Here is a 22761-nt window from a genome sequence, read left to right as displayed (position 1 = left end):
CAATGCCAATCACTCTCTCTGCCAACAACTTCCTCCTAACATCCAGCCTAGACCTACCCTGGCACAGCTTGAGGCTGTGTCCCCTTGTTCTGTTGCTGGTTGCCTGGCAGAAGAGGCCAACCCCACCTGGCTACAGCCTCCCTTCAGGGGTGTGCAGCCTGCAGAAGAGGAGGCTCAGGGCAGAGCTCATTGCTATCTACAGCTACCTGGAGGCAGGCTGTAGCCAGGTGGGGTTGGTCTCTTCTGCCAGGCACCCAGCAACAGAAGAAGGGGACACAGTCTCAAATTGTGCCAGGGGAGGTCTAGGCTGGATGTTAGGAGGAAGTTGTTGTCAGAGAGAGTGATTGGCATTGGAATGGGCTGCCCAGGGAGGTGGTGGAGTCGCTGTCCCTGGAGGTGTTGAAGCAAAGCCTGGCTAAGGCACTTAGTGCCATGGTCTGGTTGATTGTCTAGGGCTGGGTGCTAGGTTGGACTGGATGAGCTTGGAGGACTCTTCCATCCTGTTCGATTCTATGATTCTATGAACTTTGCTTGATAAGATCTTGACACAATCATCCTAACCATAAAGATCACTACATTGTAATAAAAAACAAACACCTTCAGGACACAGAGAAGAAACCCCCTAAGCAACATAAGGAAACAAAATTGACACTTATTTACTTGAGTTTGAAGGGAAAAGTGAAGTAAAAAATAATCTTATGATAATGTTTGAGAAGAGGCTCCATGCCTATTATTTTTATCCGGGGATTATATTTAATATTAAGCATTGGCTTTACATTGGTGGCCTAAAAATCTTTTTCACTATAACCATTTCAGACTCATGATTGCCATTCCTTGACATTCCATACCTGAGCATTTTCACTGGCATAAAAGAGAAAAGAACAGAGGTAAGCACAAAACAGGCTGCTGCTTTTTGGTACTTCTAAATGGAAACAATGCCCAGCTTAACCAGCCTATTTTACTGTGCACTTAATCTGGACAAGTGAGTCAGCATTCCCTTTAAACCTTACTCTTGATCTCTTCACTCATGTCTTTCAAGTGTCACTGGAACAGATTTTCTATCAGGGTAGTGGTTGTCACCCAATTTAATGTGAGAGCTTTTGGAAATCTAATTGAGTGGCATGAATGATTTAGCTTGGAGAAATGCAGGGATACAATGGAGTTAACTGAGACTTGGTTCTCTGTCAATAATTTTCTGCCCTTATTCAAGGTCTCCATTCACAGATATTTTATATTATTCTTATTAGAATTTTCCTTCTCCTTCCTCACAGTGATTTTATGATCAAGTACTGCAGGCTGTTTTTCTGCTACTTCCCACTGCATTACTGTTGGTCATTGTTCTCCAGCTCTCTGTCCTTGCTTTTTGCTAACAACATTATTAGTTTACTGTGCTAAAGGATGTATTTAATTTGGTCATTATGTTTTCATTTTAATTTATTTTCACAGAATCATGAATCAAGCAGGTTGAAAGAGACCTCCAAGATCATCCAGGCCAACCTAGCACCCAGCCCTGGACAATCAACCAGACCATGGCACTAAGTGCCTCAGCCAGGCTTGGCTTCAACACCTCCAGGGACAGCAACTCCACCACCTCCCTGGGCAGCCCATTCCAATGCCAATCACTCTCTCTGCCAACAACTTCCTCCTAACATCCAGCCTAGACCTCCCCCAGCACAACTTGAGACTGTGTCCCCTTGTTCTGTTGCTGCTTGCCTGGCAGAAGAGACCAACCCCACCAGGCTACAGCCTCCCTTCAGGTAGCTGTAGACAGCAATGAGCTCTGCCCTGAGCCTCCTCTTCTCCAGGCTAATAGTTTGCCCTCTGGAAAATTTCCTTTACTCCTTCTCTTACATCTTAGTGACCTTAATATAACTGTTGAAGTTGAGATGCAACTTGTACTCTAAACTCACTTTAACAAGCTTATAACTTCCCCAGATATTCTCTTTCAGGCTGAGGGGGTTCTGTGCTTGTGCTCTGTTAGAAGTGGATTTTTGTTGGAAGCTTCCTAAGCATCATCTATTTGTTTTGACTTATCCAACATGAAAAGATAGAAGTTTTGTAGCAATAAAGGCAGTCTTGTGATGCTTTTTTTTTTGGGGGGACACTGATAAGTGACAATCAGCTTTGTTTCAGCACTTCAAAATCAGCTTTGATTGTGAAATGGTGACTTTGTATAGAATTGGGTTTTAAATAGTAAGGTTCTGCATGTGGCATCCTTATCAAATAACTTATTGAAGTAGCAGTGATGAGGAAAGTTGTACTCAGAAAAAGGTTGCCTTATTTAATACTATTTTTTAAAGCTGTTTATTTTCTGTGGAACAATTATCTTTAGTTATGTATGAAATCATTTTTTTATGCCACTTTCCTCTAACTCTCAGTCCACCTGGACTTCAGCAAAGCCTTTGACACCGTCTGCCACATCAAGCTCCTGGCACAGCTGGCAGCTTGTGGCTTGACAGATTCACTCTGATATGGGTCAAGAACTGGCTGGAGGGCCAGGCCCAGAGAGTGGTGGTGAATGGTGCCACATCCAGTTGGCAGCTGGCACTAGTGCTGTGCCCCAAGGATCAGTGCTGGGCCCAGTCCTGTTCAATATCTTTATTGATGATCTGGAGCAGGGGATTGAGTCCAGCATCAGTAAGTTTGCAGATGACACCAAGCTGGGAGCAGCTGTGGAGCTGTTGGAGGGTAGGAGAGCCCTGCAGAGGGACCTTGCCAGGGTGGATGGGTGGGCAGAGGCCAATGGGATGAGACTGAACAAAGCCAAGTTCAGGGTTCTGCACTTTGGCCACAACAACCCCAAGCAGCACAACAGGCTGGGGACTGAGTGGCTGAAAACAGCCAGGAAGAAAGAGACCTGGGAGTACTGGCAGAGAGTAGCTGAAGATGAGCCAGCAGTGTGCCCAGGTGGGCAGGAGAGCCAATGGCATCCTGGCCTGCATCAGGAGCAGTGTGGCCAGTAGGACAAGGGAGGTTCTTCTGCCCCTGTGCTCAGCACTGGTCAGGCCACCCCTTGAGTGCTGTGTCCAGTTCTGGGCTCCTCAATTCAAGAGAGATGTTGAGATACTGGAAGGTGTCCAGAGAAGGGCAACAAAGCTGGTGAGGGGCCTGGAGCACAGCCCTGTGAGGAGAAGCTGAGGGAGCTGGGGGTGTGCAGCCTGGAGAAGAGGAGGCTCAGGGCTGAGCTCATTGCTGTCTACAACTCCCTGAAGGGAGGCTGTAGCCAGGTGGGGTTGGTCTCTTCTGCCAGGCAAGCAGCAACAGAACAAGGGGACAGAATCTCAAGTTGTGCCAGGGGAGGTCTAGGCTGGATGTTAGAGGAAGTTGTTGTCAGAGAGAGTGATTGGCATTGGAATGGGCTGCCCAGGGAGGTGGTGGAGGCACCGTCCCTGGAGGTGTTGAAGCAAAGCCTGGCTGAGGCACTTAGTGCCATGGTCTGGTTGACTGCCTAGGGCTGGGTGCTAGGTTGGACTGGATGATCTTGGAGGTCTCTTCTGACCTGGTTGATTCTATGATTCTATGACACAAGCTGCTGCTTTCCATATTTGTACTTCCTGAGGATAGACTTAAACCTCAAATCTCTGCCTCACACTTTCTCTCTGGATCCAGTGCTGTGACACAAAAGCCACAGAAAGCAATGCTTTATATTTTTTTTGGATCTATGTCAGCTGCTCACTTAAGAGCTTTGTGATTTACTTTTGATTTGGGCTCCTGGCCAGATCTATAACAGACACACACAATGAGGACTTCTTTTTTTTTTTCCTCTTTAGCATTCAGAGCTTTGAAAATTTTTACTTGGGTAAGCTACAAATGTCAGCCAATAGATTCATCCTAATCTATGATCTTATTGTTCTGGTCCTGTCTTTTCCCCCCACCCTTTTCATTGATTAAGCAGGTCTTGCATTTTGCAATAATACAATAATGCAATCCAAAGTGCCTCAGGAGGCCTTCATGGGGAAGTTCATATAAAAAGCAATAAATAGGCTTACTTTGATTCCTATTTATTTTCCTTTTCATTTCTAAGTGATTTTCTGCATTCAGCCCATGTTTCTCTTTCCTGTTCAAATACAGAGAGATTTTAGAAGATTGCTCAAATGAGCCTCTTACACAATTAGAGTCCTGCCCTTGATGGGTGCCTTTCTCAAGCAGCACATCCTCTGCTGATTGCATTATTGTTCCCTCTCCAGTGACTCAGTGACAGATCTGTTTATTCACACCAAGCCTTTCATTGACCCCTAGTTCTGCTAATTTACACATCCATTTCTATTTGTCATGTCAGTTATGAATCTGCAGTCAGGATATGAACTTTTTAAGTCAGACACCTCAGGCACCACCTGTGGTCTAGGACAGACTGCCGTAACGAGGACTTTTGAATCCACTGGCTGAAGGCAATACAAGCTGGTTTAAAATGGCCACACTTTTCCTTCATGTGCAGTGGTTCATTATGAGAAAAGTGAGAGTAATCTTAGCCTGCAGGTAAGTCCAATTTGAAGTCAGAAGATAGGGCTCAGTCTCCCATACCTGCAGAATTAACTGGAGATTCCTGTACACGTTTTAGTTCCTCTTCTCTCATGCTGCTGTGCTCCCTGCCCTCCTTGTCGGGTCATGGTCTCAAGTTGTGCCAGGGTAGGTATAGGCTGGATATTAGGAAGAAGTTCTTCACAGAGAGAGTGATTGGCATTGGAATGGGCTGCCCAGGGAGGTGGTGGAGGCACCGTCCCTGGGGGTCTTCAAGCAAAGCCTGGCTGAGGCACTTAGTGCCATGGTCTGGTTGACTGGCTAGGGCTGGGTGCTAGGTTGGACTGGATGAGCTTGGAGGTCTCTTCCAACCTGGTTGATTCTATGATTCTGTGGGATAAAACAGTGTTCCTTGACTGCCAGGCCTCTTTCTAGGTACTTTGTTGAAGAGGACAGAAGTATCATAGAATCAGCCAGGTTAGAGGAAACCTCCAATATTATCCAGTCCAACCTAGCACCCAGCCCTAGCCAATCAATCAACCAGACCATGGCACTAAGTGCCTCAGCCAAGTGTTGTTTGAACACCTCCAGCAATGGTGACTCCACCACCTCCCTGGGCAGCCCATTCCAATGCCAATCACTCTCTCTGCCAACAACTTCCTCCTAACATCCAGCCTGAACCTGCCCCAGCACAACTTGAAACTGTGACCCCTTGTTCCGTTGCTGGGTGCCTGGCAGAAGAGTCTGATCCCCACCTGGCTACAGCCTCCCTTCAGGTAATGTAGACAGCAGGAGTAGTAAAAAGAAGTAGTTCCAAGTCATCACCAGTCATAAACTTCTCTTATATTTAAGGTTTGACAGAATTATGAGTTCACCTAATATAATCTCCTGAGCATCATAAGCCATTAAATACCACCCAGATTCTGCTACATGGAGCCCAATTATTTTAATTAGGCAAGAGCACTTCAGTCCTCATGAGACCGAACTGTAGTGTGCCACAGGCACAGACCAAAATAGACCAAAATGTCATCAAAGCCTGAGGGTCTTGCAATAACAAGGGACTTCTACATTTCTAGATGAGAAATACCTCCAGAACTCCTAGAGATGATATGTAGCTCATCCATCAGTTATGGCACAGGATGGCAAGTCCCTGTCAATGTGACCTGAAAGAAAATTTTGCTGACTTCTCCACACTTGGTGCTGAGTTTAGTCCTGGCCTGTGCTTACACTCAATGGGGTGGTGGTAGGCCTGAAGAAGTTCCTTACAGTGAGGGTGGTGAGACACTGGCACAGGTTGCCCAGGGAGGTTGTGGCTGCTTCCTCCCTGAAGGTGTTCAAGGCCAGGTTGAATGAGGCCTTGAGTGACCTGTTCTAGTGGGAGGTGTCCCTGCCTATGGCAGTGGGTTGGAACTGGATGATCCTTGAGGTCCCTTCCAACCTAAACCATTCCATAATTCTATGATAAGCAAAAACCTGGACCTTATTCCACTTTTCTCTAATACAATTTCCCTGAATCAAATTCTGCTATTGAAGTCTCTTCTCCCAGACAACCAGCAACAGAACAAGGGGACACAGTCTGAAGCTGTGCCAGGGGAGGTCTAGGCTGGATGTTAGGAGGAAGTTGTTGGCAGAGAGAGTGATTTGCCTTGGAATGGGCTGCCCAGGGAGGTGGTGGAGTCACCATTGCTGGAGGTGTTGAAGCCAAGCCTGGCTGAGGCACTTAGTGCCATGGTCTGGTTGATTGTTTAGGGCTGGGTGCTAGGTTGGCCTGAATGATCCTGGAGGTCTCTTCCAACCTGGTTGATTCTATGATTCTATGTTCTCATGCTAGATGATGAAGACCAGCACCTTCCATCTCTTTATTAGGTAGCTACCTCTCTTCTCTGTCTTCTTGCTCCCTTTTTCACAGAGCACACGTGATAGATTTTAAATGGTGAACTATGAGGTAAGCTGCAGAATTCTAGATCGCCCCAAAACACTGAAGAGATTGCACATTCATCACCAAACTTGCAATGTGCATGTAGAACAGCCATTATCCAGATGCCCACATGATGCAGAAAACAGGCAAAAGCTATATCCTGCATAAATTATGGATACAGAATTTGTTTACTTAATATGGGCCATCCCATAATATTCTGGAGAAAGCTCAGTCAGAACAGAAGACACTCACATGATGTTTTCCAACATTATTGGGCTACTTGCTTTGGCATGTAAGGGTAAAAGCTTCTAGCTACTGCTATGAGGAGAGGCTGAGGGTGCTGGGGGTGTTTAGCCTAGAGGAGGTGCAGGGATCACAGAATCAACCAGTTTGGAAGAGGCCTCCAAGCTCATCCAGTCCAACCTAGCACCCAGCCCTGGCCAGTCAACCAGACCATGGCACTAAGTGCCTTAGCCAGGCTTTGCATCAACACCTCCAGGCACAGTGACTCCACCACCTCCCTGGGCAGCCCATTCCAATGCCAATCACTCTCTCTGCCAAAAACTTCCTCCTAACATCCAGCCTAGACCTCCCCTGGCACAGCTTGAGACTGTGTCCCCTTCTTCTGTTGCTGGGTGCCTGGCAGAAGAGACCAACCCCACCTGGCTACAGCCTCCCTTCAGGGAGTTGTAGACAGCAATGAGGTCAGCCCTGAGCCTCCTCTGCTGCAGGCTGCACACCCCCAGCTCCCTCAGCCTCTCCTCACAGGGCTGTGCTCCAGGCCCCTCACCAGCCTTGCTGCCCTTCTCTGGACACCTTCCAGCACCTCAACATCTCTCTTGAATGGAGGAGCCCAGAACTGGACACAGCACTCCAGGTGTGGCCTGAGCAGTGCTGAGCACATTGCTGCCTACAACTGTTGAGGAATGTGCCTCTAAAACAAGCTTTACAGGTAAGTACTGAAGGACATCTTTTACAGTTATTTGGATCCTAAACAATAAAAGGGGGCCTCTTTTATTTTGGACCTCTCTCTGAGATTGTGAGTCATTGTGAGGGAACTCAGAGCTCTGAAGGAGATGTACCTGGATTCTACAATGAGTGGAAGGGCTCCACACTGAGAAAGGATAGGTTTTGTCTAGGAAAAAAACCAAACCCAGACTCTAGTTTAACATTCTGGATAGAAAACACTCAAAGTGACTACAGAAAACACTGTCTTGGAGTCCTTACAGTGGATCCTCACTTCCAGCCAGCTTCCTTCACAGAGTGATTTGCTGATGGAATGGGCTGCCCAGGGAGGTGGTGTTGCCATCCCTAGAGGTGTTGAAGCAAAGCCTGGCTGAGGCACTTAGTGCCATGGTCTGATTGATTGTCTAGGGCTGGGTGCTAGGTTGGACTGGGTGATCCTGAAAGTCTCTTCCAACCTGGTTGATTCTATGATTCTATATTGACATCTGCAATCAGGTAACTCCCATAATAATTGCTTCAATTACAATAACTCTGATCCTAAGTCACCTGGCACAAGGTATATTTGAAACCAGGATTTAGGTACATAACTAGCTTAGGCTGTGAACCACCTCACACAACTCTAGTTCTTCAAAAATCAAACATCTAACCTAAAAAACCCAACATATACTGAATGAGAAAAAAAAAAGACCCTTAGAAGGGAATTTATCCTGAAATACATATGATGTCTAAGATAGGTAAGATAAATCACCTTGGATGACCCTGGAGGTCCATTCCAACCTGGCTGATTCTATGAATCTAAACACAAGTAATTGATTTGTTCTCAGTATAAAATGTATTCATTTTGCTTTTGCTAGTCCTATGAACTGATGTGATCCATGTTATTAATAGTAGAAACAATCTCCAGGTTGCTTTATCCAATCACTGCTGAAAGCCAAGTTCTATGTCAGTTGCCAGATCAATGAAATGCAGCAGTGCAAGATACAGGCAGTGGGAATAATGCACCCTGACAACAATAAAGAGCTTGTTAATTGTACAGGGATGTTCCTGGGGTAAAAAGTTGTAATCAAACTTCAGCATTCTACCACACCTTAAAAATCCCCATTTTTTTATATTTCATTTTAAACCATGTAAAACATTGCCAGGAGAAAAAAAACAACTACAAATGCAGGAAGGACTTTGTTAGCCTGAGAAAGCCTGTCATGATCAGGGAGTTGGAGCATCTCTCCTATGAGGACAGACTGAAAGAGCTGGGGCTGTGGAGGCTGGAGAAGAGGAGGCTCCCAGGTGGCCTTCTTGTGGCCTTCCAGGATCTGAAGGGGGCTACAAAAAAGCTGGGGAGGGACTTTTTTTATCTTTATGTTTTCAAAAATATCAAGTGTAATTTTTAACCAACTACAGGGGGAAAAAAAAGGACTTCAGGTTTTCTTTGGGAGGATTTTAAGCCATATTTGTTAAGACTGTTTACATCCAGACACAAAAAGACTGATTAGCAAAAACACTGATTATTAGATATTTGAGGATGCTCAGAGGATGCTCTGTGAGGACTGACAGAGTTGGGGCTGTTCAGTCTGCAGAAGAGGAGGCTCCCAGGTGACCTTCTTGTGGCCTTCCAGTACCTGAAGGGGGCTACAAAAAAGCTGGGGAGGGACTTTTTAGGCTCTCAGGGAGTGACAGGACTGGGGGGGAAATCAATTAGTTTTTCTTATGCCTCTGACTTTGCAAACTTTGCTCATGCTACCTATTTAATTCTCCTCTTTTTATTTTGAATACTATGATTTTGAAAGGCTCCTTAGGCTGTCAGGGAGTGACAGGACTGGGGGGATGGAGCAAAGCTGGAGGTGGGAAGAGTCAGGCTGGAGGTGAGGAGGAAGTTGTTGATCATGAGAGTGGTGAGAGGCTGGACTGGGTTGCCCAGGGAGGTGGTCGAGGCCCCATGGCTGGAGGTGTTTAAGGCCAGGCTGGCTGAGGCTGTGTGCAGCCTGCTCTAGGGTAGGGTGTCCCTGGGCATGGCAGGGGGGTTGGAACTGGCTGCTCCTTGTGGTGCCTTCCAACCATGAATGATTGATTCTATGATTCTATATTTTAGCATTGAAACAACTTGCCTAGTTACTGAAGCATAATGTGTCAACAAGAGGGAGTTCCATATTCTCTGGGCGACAGACAGACAACAGCAATAAATGATTAGACCTTGTGGTGCAATGCTGGCAACTCTGAATTTATCAACAACAGAAAATGTTGGTCTCATTTCCATTTCTCTATGGAGGGGGAAAAACCTCCCTCTATAATATTACAAAACACTCCTGCTATGAGATGGTTTCTGAATCTCAGCAATATCTTCAGTTATTACCTTATCCATGGTAATACTTTTCTGATGAGTTTCCTTAAAAGCAAAAATGTAATGACATATGGAACAAGGACAGATACCTGAAGGACAATCACAAGGAGTATCTCTTCAATTTTGCTAGGTAGTGGCTATCTTCCATTGCCATTTGAGTGTTTTTTAAATGCCAGAGAGGTCTCAAGGTCTTGTCTTTTCTGAGTTATTCCTCTGCTTTTCAAAACCTTGGAGCCTCTTATTTCTGCTCACAGAAGCACAGAATCACATAGAAGCACAGAATGTCAGGGGCTGGAAGTGACCTCAAAAGATCATCTAGTCCAAGCCCCCTGCCAGACCAGGATCACCTACACCAGATCACACTGGAATGCATCCAGATGGGTCTTGACTATCTCCAGAGAGGGAGACTCCACAACCCCCTTGAGCAGCCTGTTTCAGTGTTCTGTCACCCTCACAGGGAAGAAATTCTTCCTCACGTTTACATGGAATTTCCTATGCCTCAACATCCACCCACTGCCCTTTGTCCTGCCATTGGGCAGCACCAAGATGAGCCTCATATCAATGTAGCGCCTCCTGTGTTCCAGCCTGTACCCACTGTTCCTTATCACAGTATCACAGTATCACCAAGGTTGGAAGAGACCTCACAGATCATCAAGTCCAACCCTTTACCACAGAGCTCAAGGCCAGACCATGGCACCAAGTGCCACGTCCAGTCCTGCCTTGAACAGCTCCAGGGACGGCGACTCCACCACCTCCCCGGGCAGCCCATTCCAGTGTCCAATGACTCTCTCAGGGAAGAACTTTCTCTTCACCTCAAGCGTAAATCTCCCCTGGTGCAGCCTGAGGCTGTGTCCTCTTGTTCTGGTGCTGGCCACCTGTCACTGGGCACCACCCAAAAGAGACCATCACCTTCATCCTGACACCCACACCTCAGATATTTATAGACATTAATAAGCTCCTCTCTGAACCCTCTCTCCTTAAGACTGAACAGCCCCAATTCTCCCAGCATCTCTTCATAGGAGAGACGCTCAAGTGACCCAGTCATCCTCACAGATCTCTGTTGCACTGTCTCCAGCAGATCTCTGCCTCTCTTGAACCAAGGAGCCCAAACCAAAAATGCAACACAAATGCTAGGAAATGCATGAAGAGGAGAAAGTGAACCACAAGAAAAGAGCTTTGCAAAAGGAATGCATATTGCATCTCCCAATTATTTTAGTGCCCTTCATTCTATTAAGCTTTCTGGAAAAGGCAGACAATTATTAAATCTACAAATAGACTGCAATTGCTTTTGACATGTGCTTCCTTAGCTCTGGAAGAAGAATGCAGGAAGAAATCAATGGGAAAAGATTGCTGGGAAGACTAAAATTGCCTCAGGGATTTTGGTCTGTGTAATGCAGTGGTCTAGGAATTCTATTTATAAGGAAGACATGATATTTATCTCTATTGATTTCACACAGACCTCTTGCAGTCTCTAGCCTTAAAATTGCACCTACCCTAGAAGAGATTAGATCTTTAGTAAAATCCTGACATTCTTCAATGGCATTATGCTTACAGAAGAGTAAAATATGGTATGATAGAGGTGACATAATCCCAAATGCCCTGCTCCCATTGCAAAGCCATAAAACTTCCTTTATCATTGCATATACTCACTTGTGGATTGGAATTTCACATTAAGGGGTTCAAACAAAAAGCCACACAATTATCAACTATGACAGCTTGATCCTAAGACCATTTAAATTGTCATACAGACCAGAAGAAGGTTTAGAGTGGTCTCAAAGATGTCTTGAAGATGTCCATGAACCTTCAAGAGTCAGGTCTCTTAGCAAGAGATTACCAAACAACAGAGGATCTCTGGAAACAACTTGCTGTCTACAGCTCCCTGAAGGGAGGCTGTAGCCAGGTGGGGATCAGTCTCTTCTGGCAGGCATCCAGCAAGAGAACAAGGGGACACAGTCTCAGGTTGTGCTGGGGGAGGTCTAGGCTGGATGTTAGGAGGAAGTTGTTGTCAGAGAGAGTGATTGGCATTGGAATGGGCTGCCCAGGGAGGTGGTGGAGTCACCATCCCAGGAGGTGTTGAAGCAAAGCCTGGCTGAGGCACTTAGTGCCATGGTCTAGTTGATTGGCTAGAGCTGAGTGCTAGGTTGGACTGGATGATCTTCCAACCTGGTTGCTTCTACAAAACTCATTTTCCTTCTGGCACATACAGACTATGCTAGGAATGAGTAAACTCAATGGGAAAAGGTCAAGAGAGACTCCATGTCCTCTATCCCTGCTCTTCCATCTCACTCTATTCGAAGGGATGTCAACTGACATTGCATGGTGCATAACTGTGGAACAGGAGCTGTGATCCAGTCACACACTAGTCAGTTACCACCTCACTGAGTGATATTGACAGGGCATGTTCTGCAAGACAGATGAGCTGTATGTGTAGAAACCAAGGCACACATTTTAATAAACAAGTAGTACAATGCCTCTTGAAGCGCCTTTCTAACTTGCTTTTAACTCCAAACTTTACTTTAATATATGGGCAATAATATACCACTGTGATATAAAACAAGACAAAAATGTTTTATTCATAGAGCTTTTGTCTGCTTTGATTACCATAGCTTCTCCTGTACCCAGGCCAGCTGGTACAATATGTACTGTCTTCTGTGCTTTGTTGTTGTTTCCCTGCATTAAATACATCAACATTTTATCTCTGAGCAATAAAAGTAACAAAGGTCTAATGCATAGTAATGAAAGTAGCACAACAGTGTATAATCATAGAATCAGCCAGGGTGGAAGAGACCTCCAAGATTGTCCAGTCCAACCTAGCACCCAGCCCTAGCCAATCAACCAGACCATGGCACTAAGTGCCTCAACCAGGCTTTGCTTCAACACCTCCAGGGATGGCAACTCCACCACCTCCCTGGGCAGCCCATTCCAATGCCAATCACTCTCTCTATCAACAACTTCCTCCTAACATCCAGCCCAGACCTCCCCTGGCACAACTTGAGACTGTGTCCCTTTGTCCTGTTGCTGGTCACCAGCCCCCACCTGGCTACAGCCTCCCTTCAGGTAGTTGCAGACAGCAATGAGGTCACCCCTGAACCTCCTCCAGGCTAAACAACCCCAGCTCCCTCAGCCTCTCTTCATGGGGTCTGTGTTCCAGGCACAAACCTGGTAATATCTTAGTAAATCAATAAATATGCTTATGGCTTATGATAAGAAATACAAAAGATTAGGCAAGAGTGAGGTCAGTCAGTGCTAACACAGCTTTGGGTGATGGCTATTCATAATCATTAAAAAGATATCCACATGCTACTTTTCAAGTTAAAATAAATCCCTCTTCTTGTTCCATTTGGGGTTTTATTGCCTGAAAGCCTGAACAGACAGCAGAGGGTACACATGGGGGTGCTCAAATGTAAACTTCTCACAGAATCTCAGAATCTCTTAGATTGGAAAAGACCTTCAAGACCATCAAGTCCAATCATGAGTTTCACACTGACAAGTCCTTGACCAAACCAAATCCCTAATCACAACATCTCATCACTAGGAATCACTGTGGTTGGAAAGGACCACCAGCATCATCCAGTCCAACCTTCATCCCAGCATCCTTCATCACTAGACCACAGCCTCAAGCACCACATCCACTCTCCTTTTAAACACCTCCAGGGACGATGACTCCACCACCTCCCTGGGCAGCCTGTGCCAATGCCTGAGCACCCACTCAGGAAAGAACTTCCTCCCAACAGCCAACCTAAACTTGCCTTGATGCAACTTGAGGCCATTTCCTCTTGTCCTCTCATTAGTAATCTGGGAGACCAGCTCCAAACTCACTACAACATGCTTTTAGGCAGTTGTAGAGGGCAATAAGGTCCCTTCTCAGCCTCCTCTTCTCCAGACTAAACACGCCCAGCTCCCTCAGCCACTCCTCATAGGTCATGTTTGCCAGCCCTCTCCCCAGCCTCCTCACCCTTCTCTGCACCTGCCCTATGTTTTTGTTACAGTTCTGCCTAGATATTCATCAGGCTGTTCCTGGGACCCACATACTCCTCTTCCCAAATTTCATGAGACAAAGTAAAATCTCCCATCTTTAGCTTTACCAAAGACCCTTTTAACAAGTTAAGGGAACTCTCTTGCAGACTCTCTGATGGATTATGCAAAATTAATAATCTGTATTAATTTTGATATCCAGGTGAAGATTGTTGATAACTATCAACATGGTTTATTAACATGAAAACTTGTTCATGAGGTTCAAAATGCAGAGTTTGGAAATCTATACCCGCAGGGAAGAGGCAAAACTAGAGCACTTCTTTCTTAAAGTGGCAAATGCAAACATTATACTGGAAGAGAAGATTCTTGTAGTTAATTATACTGCTTCCAGTTAATTATACTGTGAAGATTCTTGTAGTTAATTATACTGCTTGCAGTTAATTATACTGTTTATCTGCTAGATGGACACAGGAAGCTCCTTTCTGCTTACAGCACAAAGCAATTAGTGAATTATAAGAGACTTTTAAGTGTTTATTCACAAAATATTAGTAGACAGTACCCAAAGCACCTGGAGAGGTTGCTGTCAGTGGTCTCAAAGCCATTAGAGGTTTTGGAGTCTCCCAGGCTCGTTTCTCAGGAAGCTGGGAGTCTATAGCATAGTCTCTGACCTGGTTCCTCTTGATTCCTGATTCAGCAGCAGCCTTGCAGAGGGGCAGGCAGGATGCAATGCACAATGTCATGCTGGCTATGCAGGCTGATGGTGTGCAGGTGTGCAGGCGTCTAGAGCCTGCTCCTGGTAAACTCGAGGCAGCGGAGTTCCCAGACAGTTCAGGATGCAATGAGGCAGCAGCAGCAGAACGTGCTACTTGCTCATCCCTTTTTATCAATGCTACCTGAGACTAATGGGCCTTTGGACATAGATTAGCCAATCAGAATGGTGCTTTTCCAAGCTTGACCATATTAGGTGAAGTCAGGGATTTTGGTTTCCTTTTCTGCAGTTGCTTCCTCCAGCACAGGAGAGGGAACAGGAGAACAAGTCTGCATAAGCCAGAGTCCTTTGACTCAGTGGCTCCAGGTTCTTTGTCCTCTTTCCTGTGGTTGCTTCTCCCCACAGAAGGAAAAAAACCATGCCTGGGCAAGCCAGGGCATGGGATAAGTCCAGTTTTGGCCTGTCAGGCCTAACAACAACAGACTCACATTCAGCATTGACTCTTAGCTTTGCAGAAAGAGATTCTAGTTCCTCATGTCACAAACCAGAGAAACAAACTCAGAAAGCCAAAATGTCTGCATGCTACCCTGGATCAGTTACCTGCTACGTTTTCAATGCTCTTTCAGATGGGAGTCCTTCCATATTTGAGACTGCCTCAGACAGTTTTCTCTCTGAATAATCAAGTTTTCTTTTGCTGTAGTTCCTGGTGGTCAGCTTATTCTCTACTTAGTTTCTTGTGTCTCCACTTCTCTAAAATGGCTGCTGAAAATCCATTTCTTCTACTGTCACAACTTTCTCTTGAAAATCTATCCCTCTTCCCTGCCTTGATCCATCTAATCAATTAATCAAAATCATAGAATCAGTCAGGGTTGGAAGGGACCACAAGGATCAGCCAGTTCCAACCCCCTGCCATGGGCAGGGACACCCTACCCTACAGCAGGCTGCCCACAGCCTCATCCAGCCTGGCCTTAAACACCTCCAGGGATGGGACCTCAACCACCTCCCTGGGCAACCCATTCCAGCCTCTCACCACTCTCATGCTCAACAACTTCCTCCTCACATCCAGCCTGAATCTCTCCACCTCCAGCTTTGCTCCATAAAATCCTCTTCTACTTGGCAGTTTTAGCTGTTCTTATATTGCAGTGCAGTGCTGAACGATTGGTTTGTTCTGTGCAGTAGACAATTACTCCTCTACAAAGGCTTTTGGCTGAATAACAGATCATTGATGTTCATTCCTAACATTATGTTACCAGCTCTGAACGTCACCTAAAGACAGAGGTTCAAATACCCCAAAAGACACTCTACTTCTCCAAAGGATAAAGGATGACACAGATATTCACAGAGGGTCTCCAGAGTCATGTTGCCTTTGTTATTTCTTTGCATTCTAGTTTCAACAGGAATGTGCCTCTAAAACAAGCTTTACAGGTAAGTACTGAAGGACATCTTTTACAGTTATTTGGATCCTAAACAATAAAAGGGGAGGCTCTTTTATTTTGGACCTCTCTCTGAGATTGTGAGTCATTGTGAGGGAACTCAGAGCTCTGAAGGAGATGTACCTGGATTCTACAATGAGTGGAAGGGCTCCACACTGAGAAAGGATAGGTTTTGTCTAGGAAAAAAACCAAACCCAGACTCTAGTTTAACATTCTGGATAGAAAACACTGTCTTGGTATCCTTACAGTGGATCCTTACTTTCAGCCAGCTTTCTTCACAGAGAGTGATTTGCATGGGCTGCCCAGGGAGGTGGTGGAGTAGACATCCCTGGAGGTGTTGAAGCAAAGCCTGGCTGAGGCACTTAGTGCCATGGTCTGGTTGATTGGCCAGGGCTGGGTGCTAGGTTGGACTGGATAAGCTTGGAGGTCTCTGTCAACCTGGTTGATTCTATGATTCACTGGTAGCTTGCTTAAGTGCCTCACCACACGAAATCTACTGCAAACCTTCCCTGACCTTATGATTTGTCAGGGAGCAAAAAAAAAGATTCAAAGACAGGCACTTTCATCCTGTTCCATTACAGATTCTGAGCAAAGGCCTTAATGGCAAAATATGGCCTACAGACCAGCCTCTTGCTTCCCATTTCAGCTTCACTGAGTTGTACCCCTTAATGTTGCAGACACCACATAATTCAAACCAAAGGGTGAGACTAAACTCAAGGCTGCAGACCTGGCCATTAGCAAGCACAGCACAGAGTCCATAAGAGGAAACAGAGCCGTTTGCTAAACCAGGCAATACATCAATCCTGTATGCTATGTACACTTTATTTACAGGGCATTTGCAGATTCAGAATGATGATGAATGAAGCTGCAAAACGCAGTTTGCTTTGCAGCACTTGAAGGCAAAGCAGAGTAAAAACTATTTGTGACTTTATCTCTTTTAACGAGTGCCTAATAGTTAATCCAGAGGCTATGTTTCTGGGGGGGGGGGGGTGTATGTGTGTTTTGTTTTGTTTACTCAGACTTGATTCTTACTACTTTCCTACCTTCTGCTTTATTTTAGAGCCCTAGATCTTAGAATCATAGAATCATAGAATCAACCAGGTTGGAAGAGACCTCCAAGATCATCCAGTCCAACCTAGCACCCAGCCCTAACCAGTCAACCAGACCATGGCACTAAGTGCCCCAGCCAGGCTTTTCTTGAAGACCTCCAGGCACAGTGCCTCCACCACCTCCCTGGGCAGCCCATTCCAATGCCAATCACTCTCTCTGTGAAGAACTTCTTCCTAATATCCAGCCTAGACCTACCATGGCACAACTTGAGACTGTGTCCCCTTGTTCTATTGCTGGTTGCCTGGGAGAAGAGGCCACCCCCCACCTGGCTACAATGTCCCTTCAGGTAGTTGTAGACAGTAATAAGATCTCCCCTGAGCCTCCTCTTCTCCAGGCTAAACAGGCCCAGCTCCCTCAACCTCTCCTCATAGGATTTGTGCTCCAGGCCCCTCACCAGCTTTGTTGCCCTTCTCTGGACACCTTCCAGCACCTCAACATCCTTCTTGAATTGAGGAGCCCAGAACTGGACACAGCACTCAAGGTGTGGCCTGAGCAGTGCTGAGTACAGGGGCAGAATAAGCTCCCTTGTCCTGCTGGCCACACTGCTCCTGATCCAGGCCAGGATGCCATTGGCTCTCTTGGCCACCTGGGCACACTGCTGGCTCATCTTCAGCTTACTGTCTATTAGCACCCCCAGGTCCCTTTCCTCCTGGCTGCTCTCCAGCCACTCTGTCCCCAGCCTGTAGCACTGCTTGGGGTTGTTGTGGCCAAAGTGCAGAACCCTGCACTTGGCCTTGTTCAGTCTCATCCCATTGGCCTCTGCCCACCCATCCAGCCTGTCCAGGTCCCTCTGCAGGGCTCTCCTACCTTCCAACAGATCAACACCTGCTCCTAGCTGGGTGTCATCTTCTCAGTGAGTCTGGGGAGTAGTTTGTTTTACATGCACTACTGCATGCACAGATAAGAAGTTTAACCAAGGTCGACAGGTGCTAACCTACTCACAGAATCAAGTTAATGCTACCCCCTAGTTCAGCAAACTATTACTCTGCAGTGGTATCAGTTTGGGCACCATCAAGAAGAGAAGGCTCCCAAGTGACCTTCTTGTGGCCTTCCAGGATCTGAAGGGGGGCTACAAAAAAGCTGGGGAGGAACTTTTTAGGCTGTCAGGGAGTGACAGGACTAAGGGGAATGGAGCAAAGCTGAATATGGGTAGGTTCAAACTGGATACGAGGAGGAAGCTCTTCAACATGAGAGTGGTGAGAGGCTGGACTGGGTTGCCCAGGGAGGTGGTTGAGGTCCCATGGCTGGAGGTGTTTAAGGCCAGGCTGGCTGAGGCTGTGGGCAGCCTGCTCTAGGGTAGGGTGTCCCTGCCCATGGCAGGGGGTTGGAACTAGATGATCCTTGTGGTCCCTTCCAACCCTGACTGATTCTGTGATATTCCATTATCCACTTAAAATTCATTAGCTGTTTAGTTCTGCTTATTGGATGAATTGAAATATTACTGCAATTAAATGTTTCTCTTTTTTTCAACATATAACCCAAAATTTCAAGCAGCAATTTCTCCTTTTGCTAGGCTTTTATTCACCATGCAACACCACAGTGTTTTAGTACCTTCTAGTAACTCAAAGGAAAATGCAGAAAGTGTTTTGCATGCATTTTGTTTTTCCTGAGCTATTCCCACAGAATCATAGAATCAACCAGGGTGGAAGAAACTTCCAAGATCCCTTCCAACCCTGACTGATTCTATGATTCTAAGAATGCAACAAAAAGTGTGTCTTTCACAAGAAAGGCAACAGCAAGAGCATGCTACTCTATTGTTTGGATAGATTTAAATATAGATATTTTTCTGTTCTTCCACAGCCTGCATGGAATTCAGTAACACCAACCACGGAAAGAGTCGCTTAGCAGAAACATCAGTTAGTCACTCTTACCTAACATTTAATAGATGTCTTGGTACATTTTTCTCCTTCCCCCAAAGCTTGATTCATGCCTTTGTTTTTTTTACTACTGCAAAAACCATCACTGATCCATATGATCTGGCCTCTCAGCAAAATCACTTCACGTGTCCTCTCTCTTTCTTTTACAGAAGCCCACTGCTAATTGTGCATTCCTCCTGCCTAAAAGCAACCTTAATGAGAATACTAAAATATTTCTGTATTTCACACACACACAGTCTCACAGTATCATCAGGGTTGGAAGAGACCTCACAGATCATCAAGTCCAACCCTTTACCACAGAGCTCAAGGCCAGACCATGGCACCAAGTGCCACATCCAGTCCTGCCTTGAACAGCTCCAGGGACGGCGACTCCACCACCTCCCCGGGCAGCCCATTCCAGTGTCCAATGACTCTCTCAGGGAAGAACTTTCTCCTCACCTCCAGCCTAAATCTCCCCTGGCACAGCCTGAGGCTGTGTCCTCTTGTTCTGGTGCTGGCCACCTGAGAGAAGAGAGCAACCTCCTCCTGGCCACAACCTCCCCTCAGGTAGTTGCAGACAGCAATAAGGTCTCCCCTGAGCCTCCTCTTCTCCAGGCTAACCAATCCCAGCTCCCTCAGCCTCTCCTCCTAGGGCTGTGCTCAAGGCCTCTCCCCAGCCTCGTCGCCCTTCTCTGGACACGCTCAAGCATCTCAATGTCCCTCCTAAACTGGGGGGCCCAGGACTGAACACAGCACTCAAGGTGTGGTCTAACCAGTGCAGAGTACAGGGGCAGAATGACCTCCCTGCTCCTGCTGGCCACACCATTCCTGATGCAGGCCAGGATGCCACTGGCTCTCTTGGCCACCTGGGCACACTGCTGGCTCATGTTCAGGTGGGTATCAATCAGCACCCCCAGATGCCTCTCTGTCTGGCTGCTCTCAGCCACTCTGACCCCAGCCTGTATCTCTGCATGGGGTTGCTGTGGCCAAAGTGCAGCACCCTGCACTTGGAGCTATTGAACACCATCCCATTGGACTCTGCCCATCTGTGCAGGCGGTCAAGGTCCCGCTGCAGAGCCCTTCTGCCCTCCAACTCAGTCACATCTGCCCCCAGCTTGGTGTCATCTGCAAACTTGCTGATGACTGACTCGATGCAGTCATCATGCAGCTCAAGCAATGCCACTGCACTATCACAGACCTTTTCTGTAACTCAGAAAGCAAGTTGGTGCTAATATTATAATGAATGGCTTGCTCAGCATCCTGGCCACGTCTGCTGATTCCAAGAAGAAAGTCAAACCGCGCTGGATCACCATTTGTGCATTTCAGTGTCTTAGGGTAACTACTCAGGAACTTCTTAAACCAAAGGCAGCAAAGAACCTTGGAATGGATATAGTTTACATTATAGTCAGCATTCTTAAGCCATGGTGCTATATTGAGAAGGTTTACTGAGCTACATCACCTCTGGTATGAAGGGCAATTCAGAGTTACTGATGAAAAAGGAGGAAGACCCAAATACTTCCCCCCTTACTCTACCATACAGTGTCAATTGCTTATCACACCACTACAAGGAAAATACATGTTCTTACCCCACAGCCTATTCCGTTGCCTGGTTCACATACGATTTTCCTCACTCCTGGTTCAGGAAGCAAACCTGCTCCACAGCCAGGAGTTGGACACAGCACTCCTCCCATCTGCAGCACGCATTCTTCAGCCCCATAGCGCTGGTAGCGGTTGTACTACAAAACAACAGAGTGGTGTTAGACTTGTAACAGCACACAAACCATCTCCCAAAACTCTGAGCATCAGTCTGTCCCCACATAATCAAGTTAACTGCACAAATGGATCACATGCTGTGCTAGTTTGAATCTAGCTAGAATATTTTGGTGAGAAGAATTAGACTACAGGCTGCGAAAAGGAAGCAATGGTGCTGCACTCATAGGCTTGCTGAGATGGATAAAAACAAGAACATAAACATAGATAACAGAGTTCTCTCTGGCTCTGACTGCCTCCTTCTCTCCCTAAATTGCTGTCTGTGTAACTAATCCTTCTGCTTTCTAACCCCCCTGGCCAATCCTCCAAACTCACCTTGCACATAAGGCAAAGTCTGGGATAAGGTAGAGGGGTGGGAAGAAGGTGGAAGGGTGGTTGGGAGCCCCTCCTGGGGACTCTGGTTTCTGGGAGGGCTGCTGTGTTTCTGTATTACCTTTTTAACTTGTATATTACTGTCTGTAGCTGTAGATATTGTAAATATCTGCTGGTATATTGTGTTGAGCTGGAAATATAAAGCTCCATTCTAATTTCCACCTTGGCTGAGTCTAGTCTGGGTGATTTCATAAGAGTAGGGGGATGAGTAACACCCAAACCATCCCACATGCTAAGTTAGAGCTATTTGTCAGAAGTCTAGAACTTTGCAGTGACATTAAATGAAGCATCACTCAGCTCCAACTCACATCATATGCATAATTTTCTCACTTGCAGTTATGATTTTCAGAATATTGTAGAGAATCACAGAATCAACCAGGTTAGAAGAGATCTCCAAGATCATCCAGGCCAACCTAGCACTCAGCTCTGTCCAGTCAACCAGACCATGGCACTAAGTGCCTCAGCCAGGCTTTGCTTCAGCACCTCCAGGAACGGTGCCTCCACCACCTCCCTGGGCAGCCCATTCCAATGCCAATCACTCTCTCTGACAACAACTTCCTCATAACATCCAGCCTAGACCTCCCCCTGCACAAGTTGAGACTGTGTCCCCTTCTTCTGTTGCTGGTTAAAATCAAGGACACAGCAGACTGTTTTTGCAAGAAACCTCAAGAAATCCTTTGCCATAAATAATTATTATAAACACCATAAATGCAATCCAACATCAGACACTATAAATGCTATATACAAAATTAAAAGAACCCCACTGTGCTAGTTTGAAGCTACCTAGAATGCCTTGGTGAGAAGGATTAGATCACAGGCTGTGAAAGAGAAACAAATGGTGATGTCTGCTTCACTCATAGGCTTGCTGAGATGTATAAGAACAAGAGTATCAACATAGATAAGGTATTCACACTTGAGGCACTGCCTGAGCTCTGAATATTTCTCTCTCTAACCTCAGCTGCTGTCTCTCTGATTAATCCACCTGCTTCCTAACACCCCTAGCTGACCCTTCATTCTTCCTTGGGGCACAAGGCAACATCTGGGGTAAGGTAGAGGGGTGGGAGAAGGTGGAAGGGTGGTTGGGGAGCCCCTCCTGGGGACTCAGGTTTCTGGGAGGGCTGTTGTGTTTCTGCATTACCTTTCCCCTTGTCTATTTCTGTCTATAACTGTATATACTGTAACTATCTGCTTGTATATTGAGCTAAGCTGTAAATATAAAGCTTCATTCAAATTCCCAGAGCTGGCTGAGTCTAGGCTGGGGGATTTCCAAAGTGTGTGTGGGGTGGGTAACACCCAAACCACTACACCCACAAAAACCCTCCAGGATCTATAGCTAGAAGCAAAATCTGGTTTGAGGCTAAAGGGTTGTAAAAATCTCTCCACCAACTTCATTTCAAAATAAATTTAATGACATTGACTGGCCAAATAATTCTCTGACATCCATTTATTTCCCTGCTAGGTGCCTCACAGAAAACTTCCCTAGTTCTTGTGGCTTTCATCTAGTTCCATCCTGACAGCCTAAAAGGCTATGGAAATGCCTCCATATTTAATGATGCAGACACTGTCACACAGCAGTATTAAATAATGTGCTCAGTGTATCCTCAGTGACAAAACCACCCACTCTAAAATGAGTGATGCAATAACTTCCCCTAGTCTAACTTGCCCTGCTTTCAGCCAGAGGTAAGCTGAGCAAGTACAAATCATGTTGCTTCCATGTAAATTACATCCACTCTAGGGTTCTGTGCTGGTGCAGTTCCACACTAGTGGCTGTATAACCATTGTGAACCAGGCTCCAGATTCCCCTATAAATCTGGTTAACTGCAGAGCAAAATAAATGAAAGCATTTGCTTCTAACAGCC

The 22761-nt window shown here is 46.1% G+C and overlaps 1 protein-coding gene across 2 annotated transcripts in view; it reads right to left on the bottom strand.

The window, feature by feature from the left end:
- Positions 1 to 22761, bottom strand: part of PRKN (parkin RBR E3 ubiquitin protein ligase) — a 667734-nt gene that overhangs the window by 108313 nt on the left and 536660 nt on the right. For both annotated transcript variants that reach the window (XM_064158244.1, XM_064158246.1), the window contains exon 10: positions 20347 to 20496. In XM_064158244.1, the coding sequence (XP_064014314.1) occupies positions 20347 to 20496 (150 nt within the window). The remainder of the gene's footprint in view (positions 1 to 20346; positions 20497 to 22761) is intronic.

Source organism: Pogoniulus pusillus, chromosome 18 (genome assembly GCF_015220805.1).
Source record: "Pogoniulus pusillus isolate bPogPus1 chromosome 18, bPogPus1.pri, whole genome shotgun sequence".
NCBI classification, from domain to species: domain Eukaryota; kingdom Metazoa; phylum Chordata; class Aves; order Piciformes; family Lybiidae; genus Pogoniulus; species Pogoniulus pusillus.
Note: the sequence above shows the minus strand (reverse complement) of the source record. Positions and strands in the feature narration are given on the sequence as shown.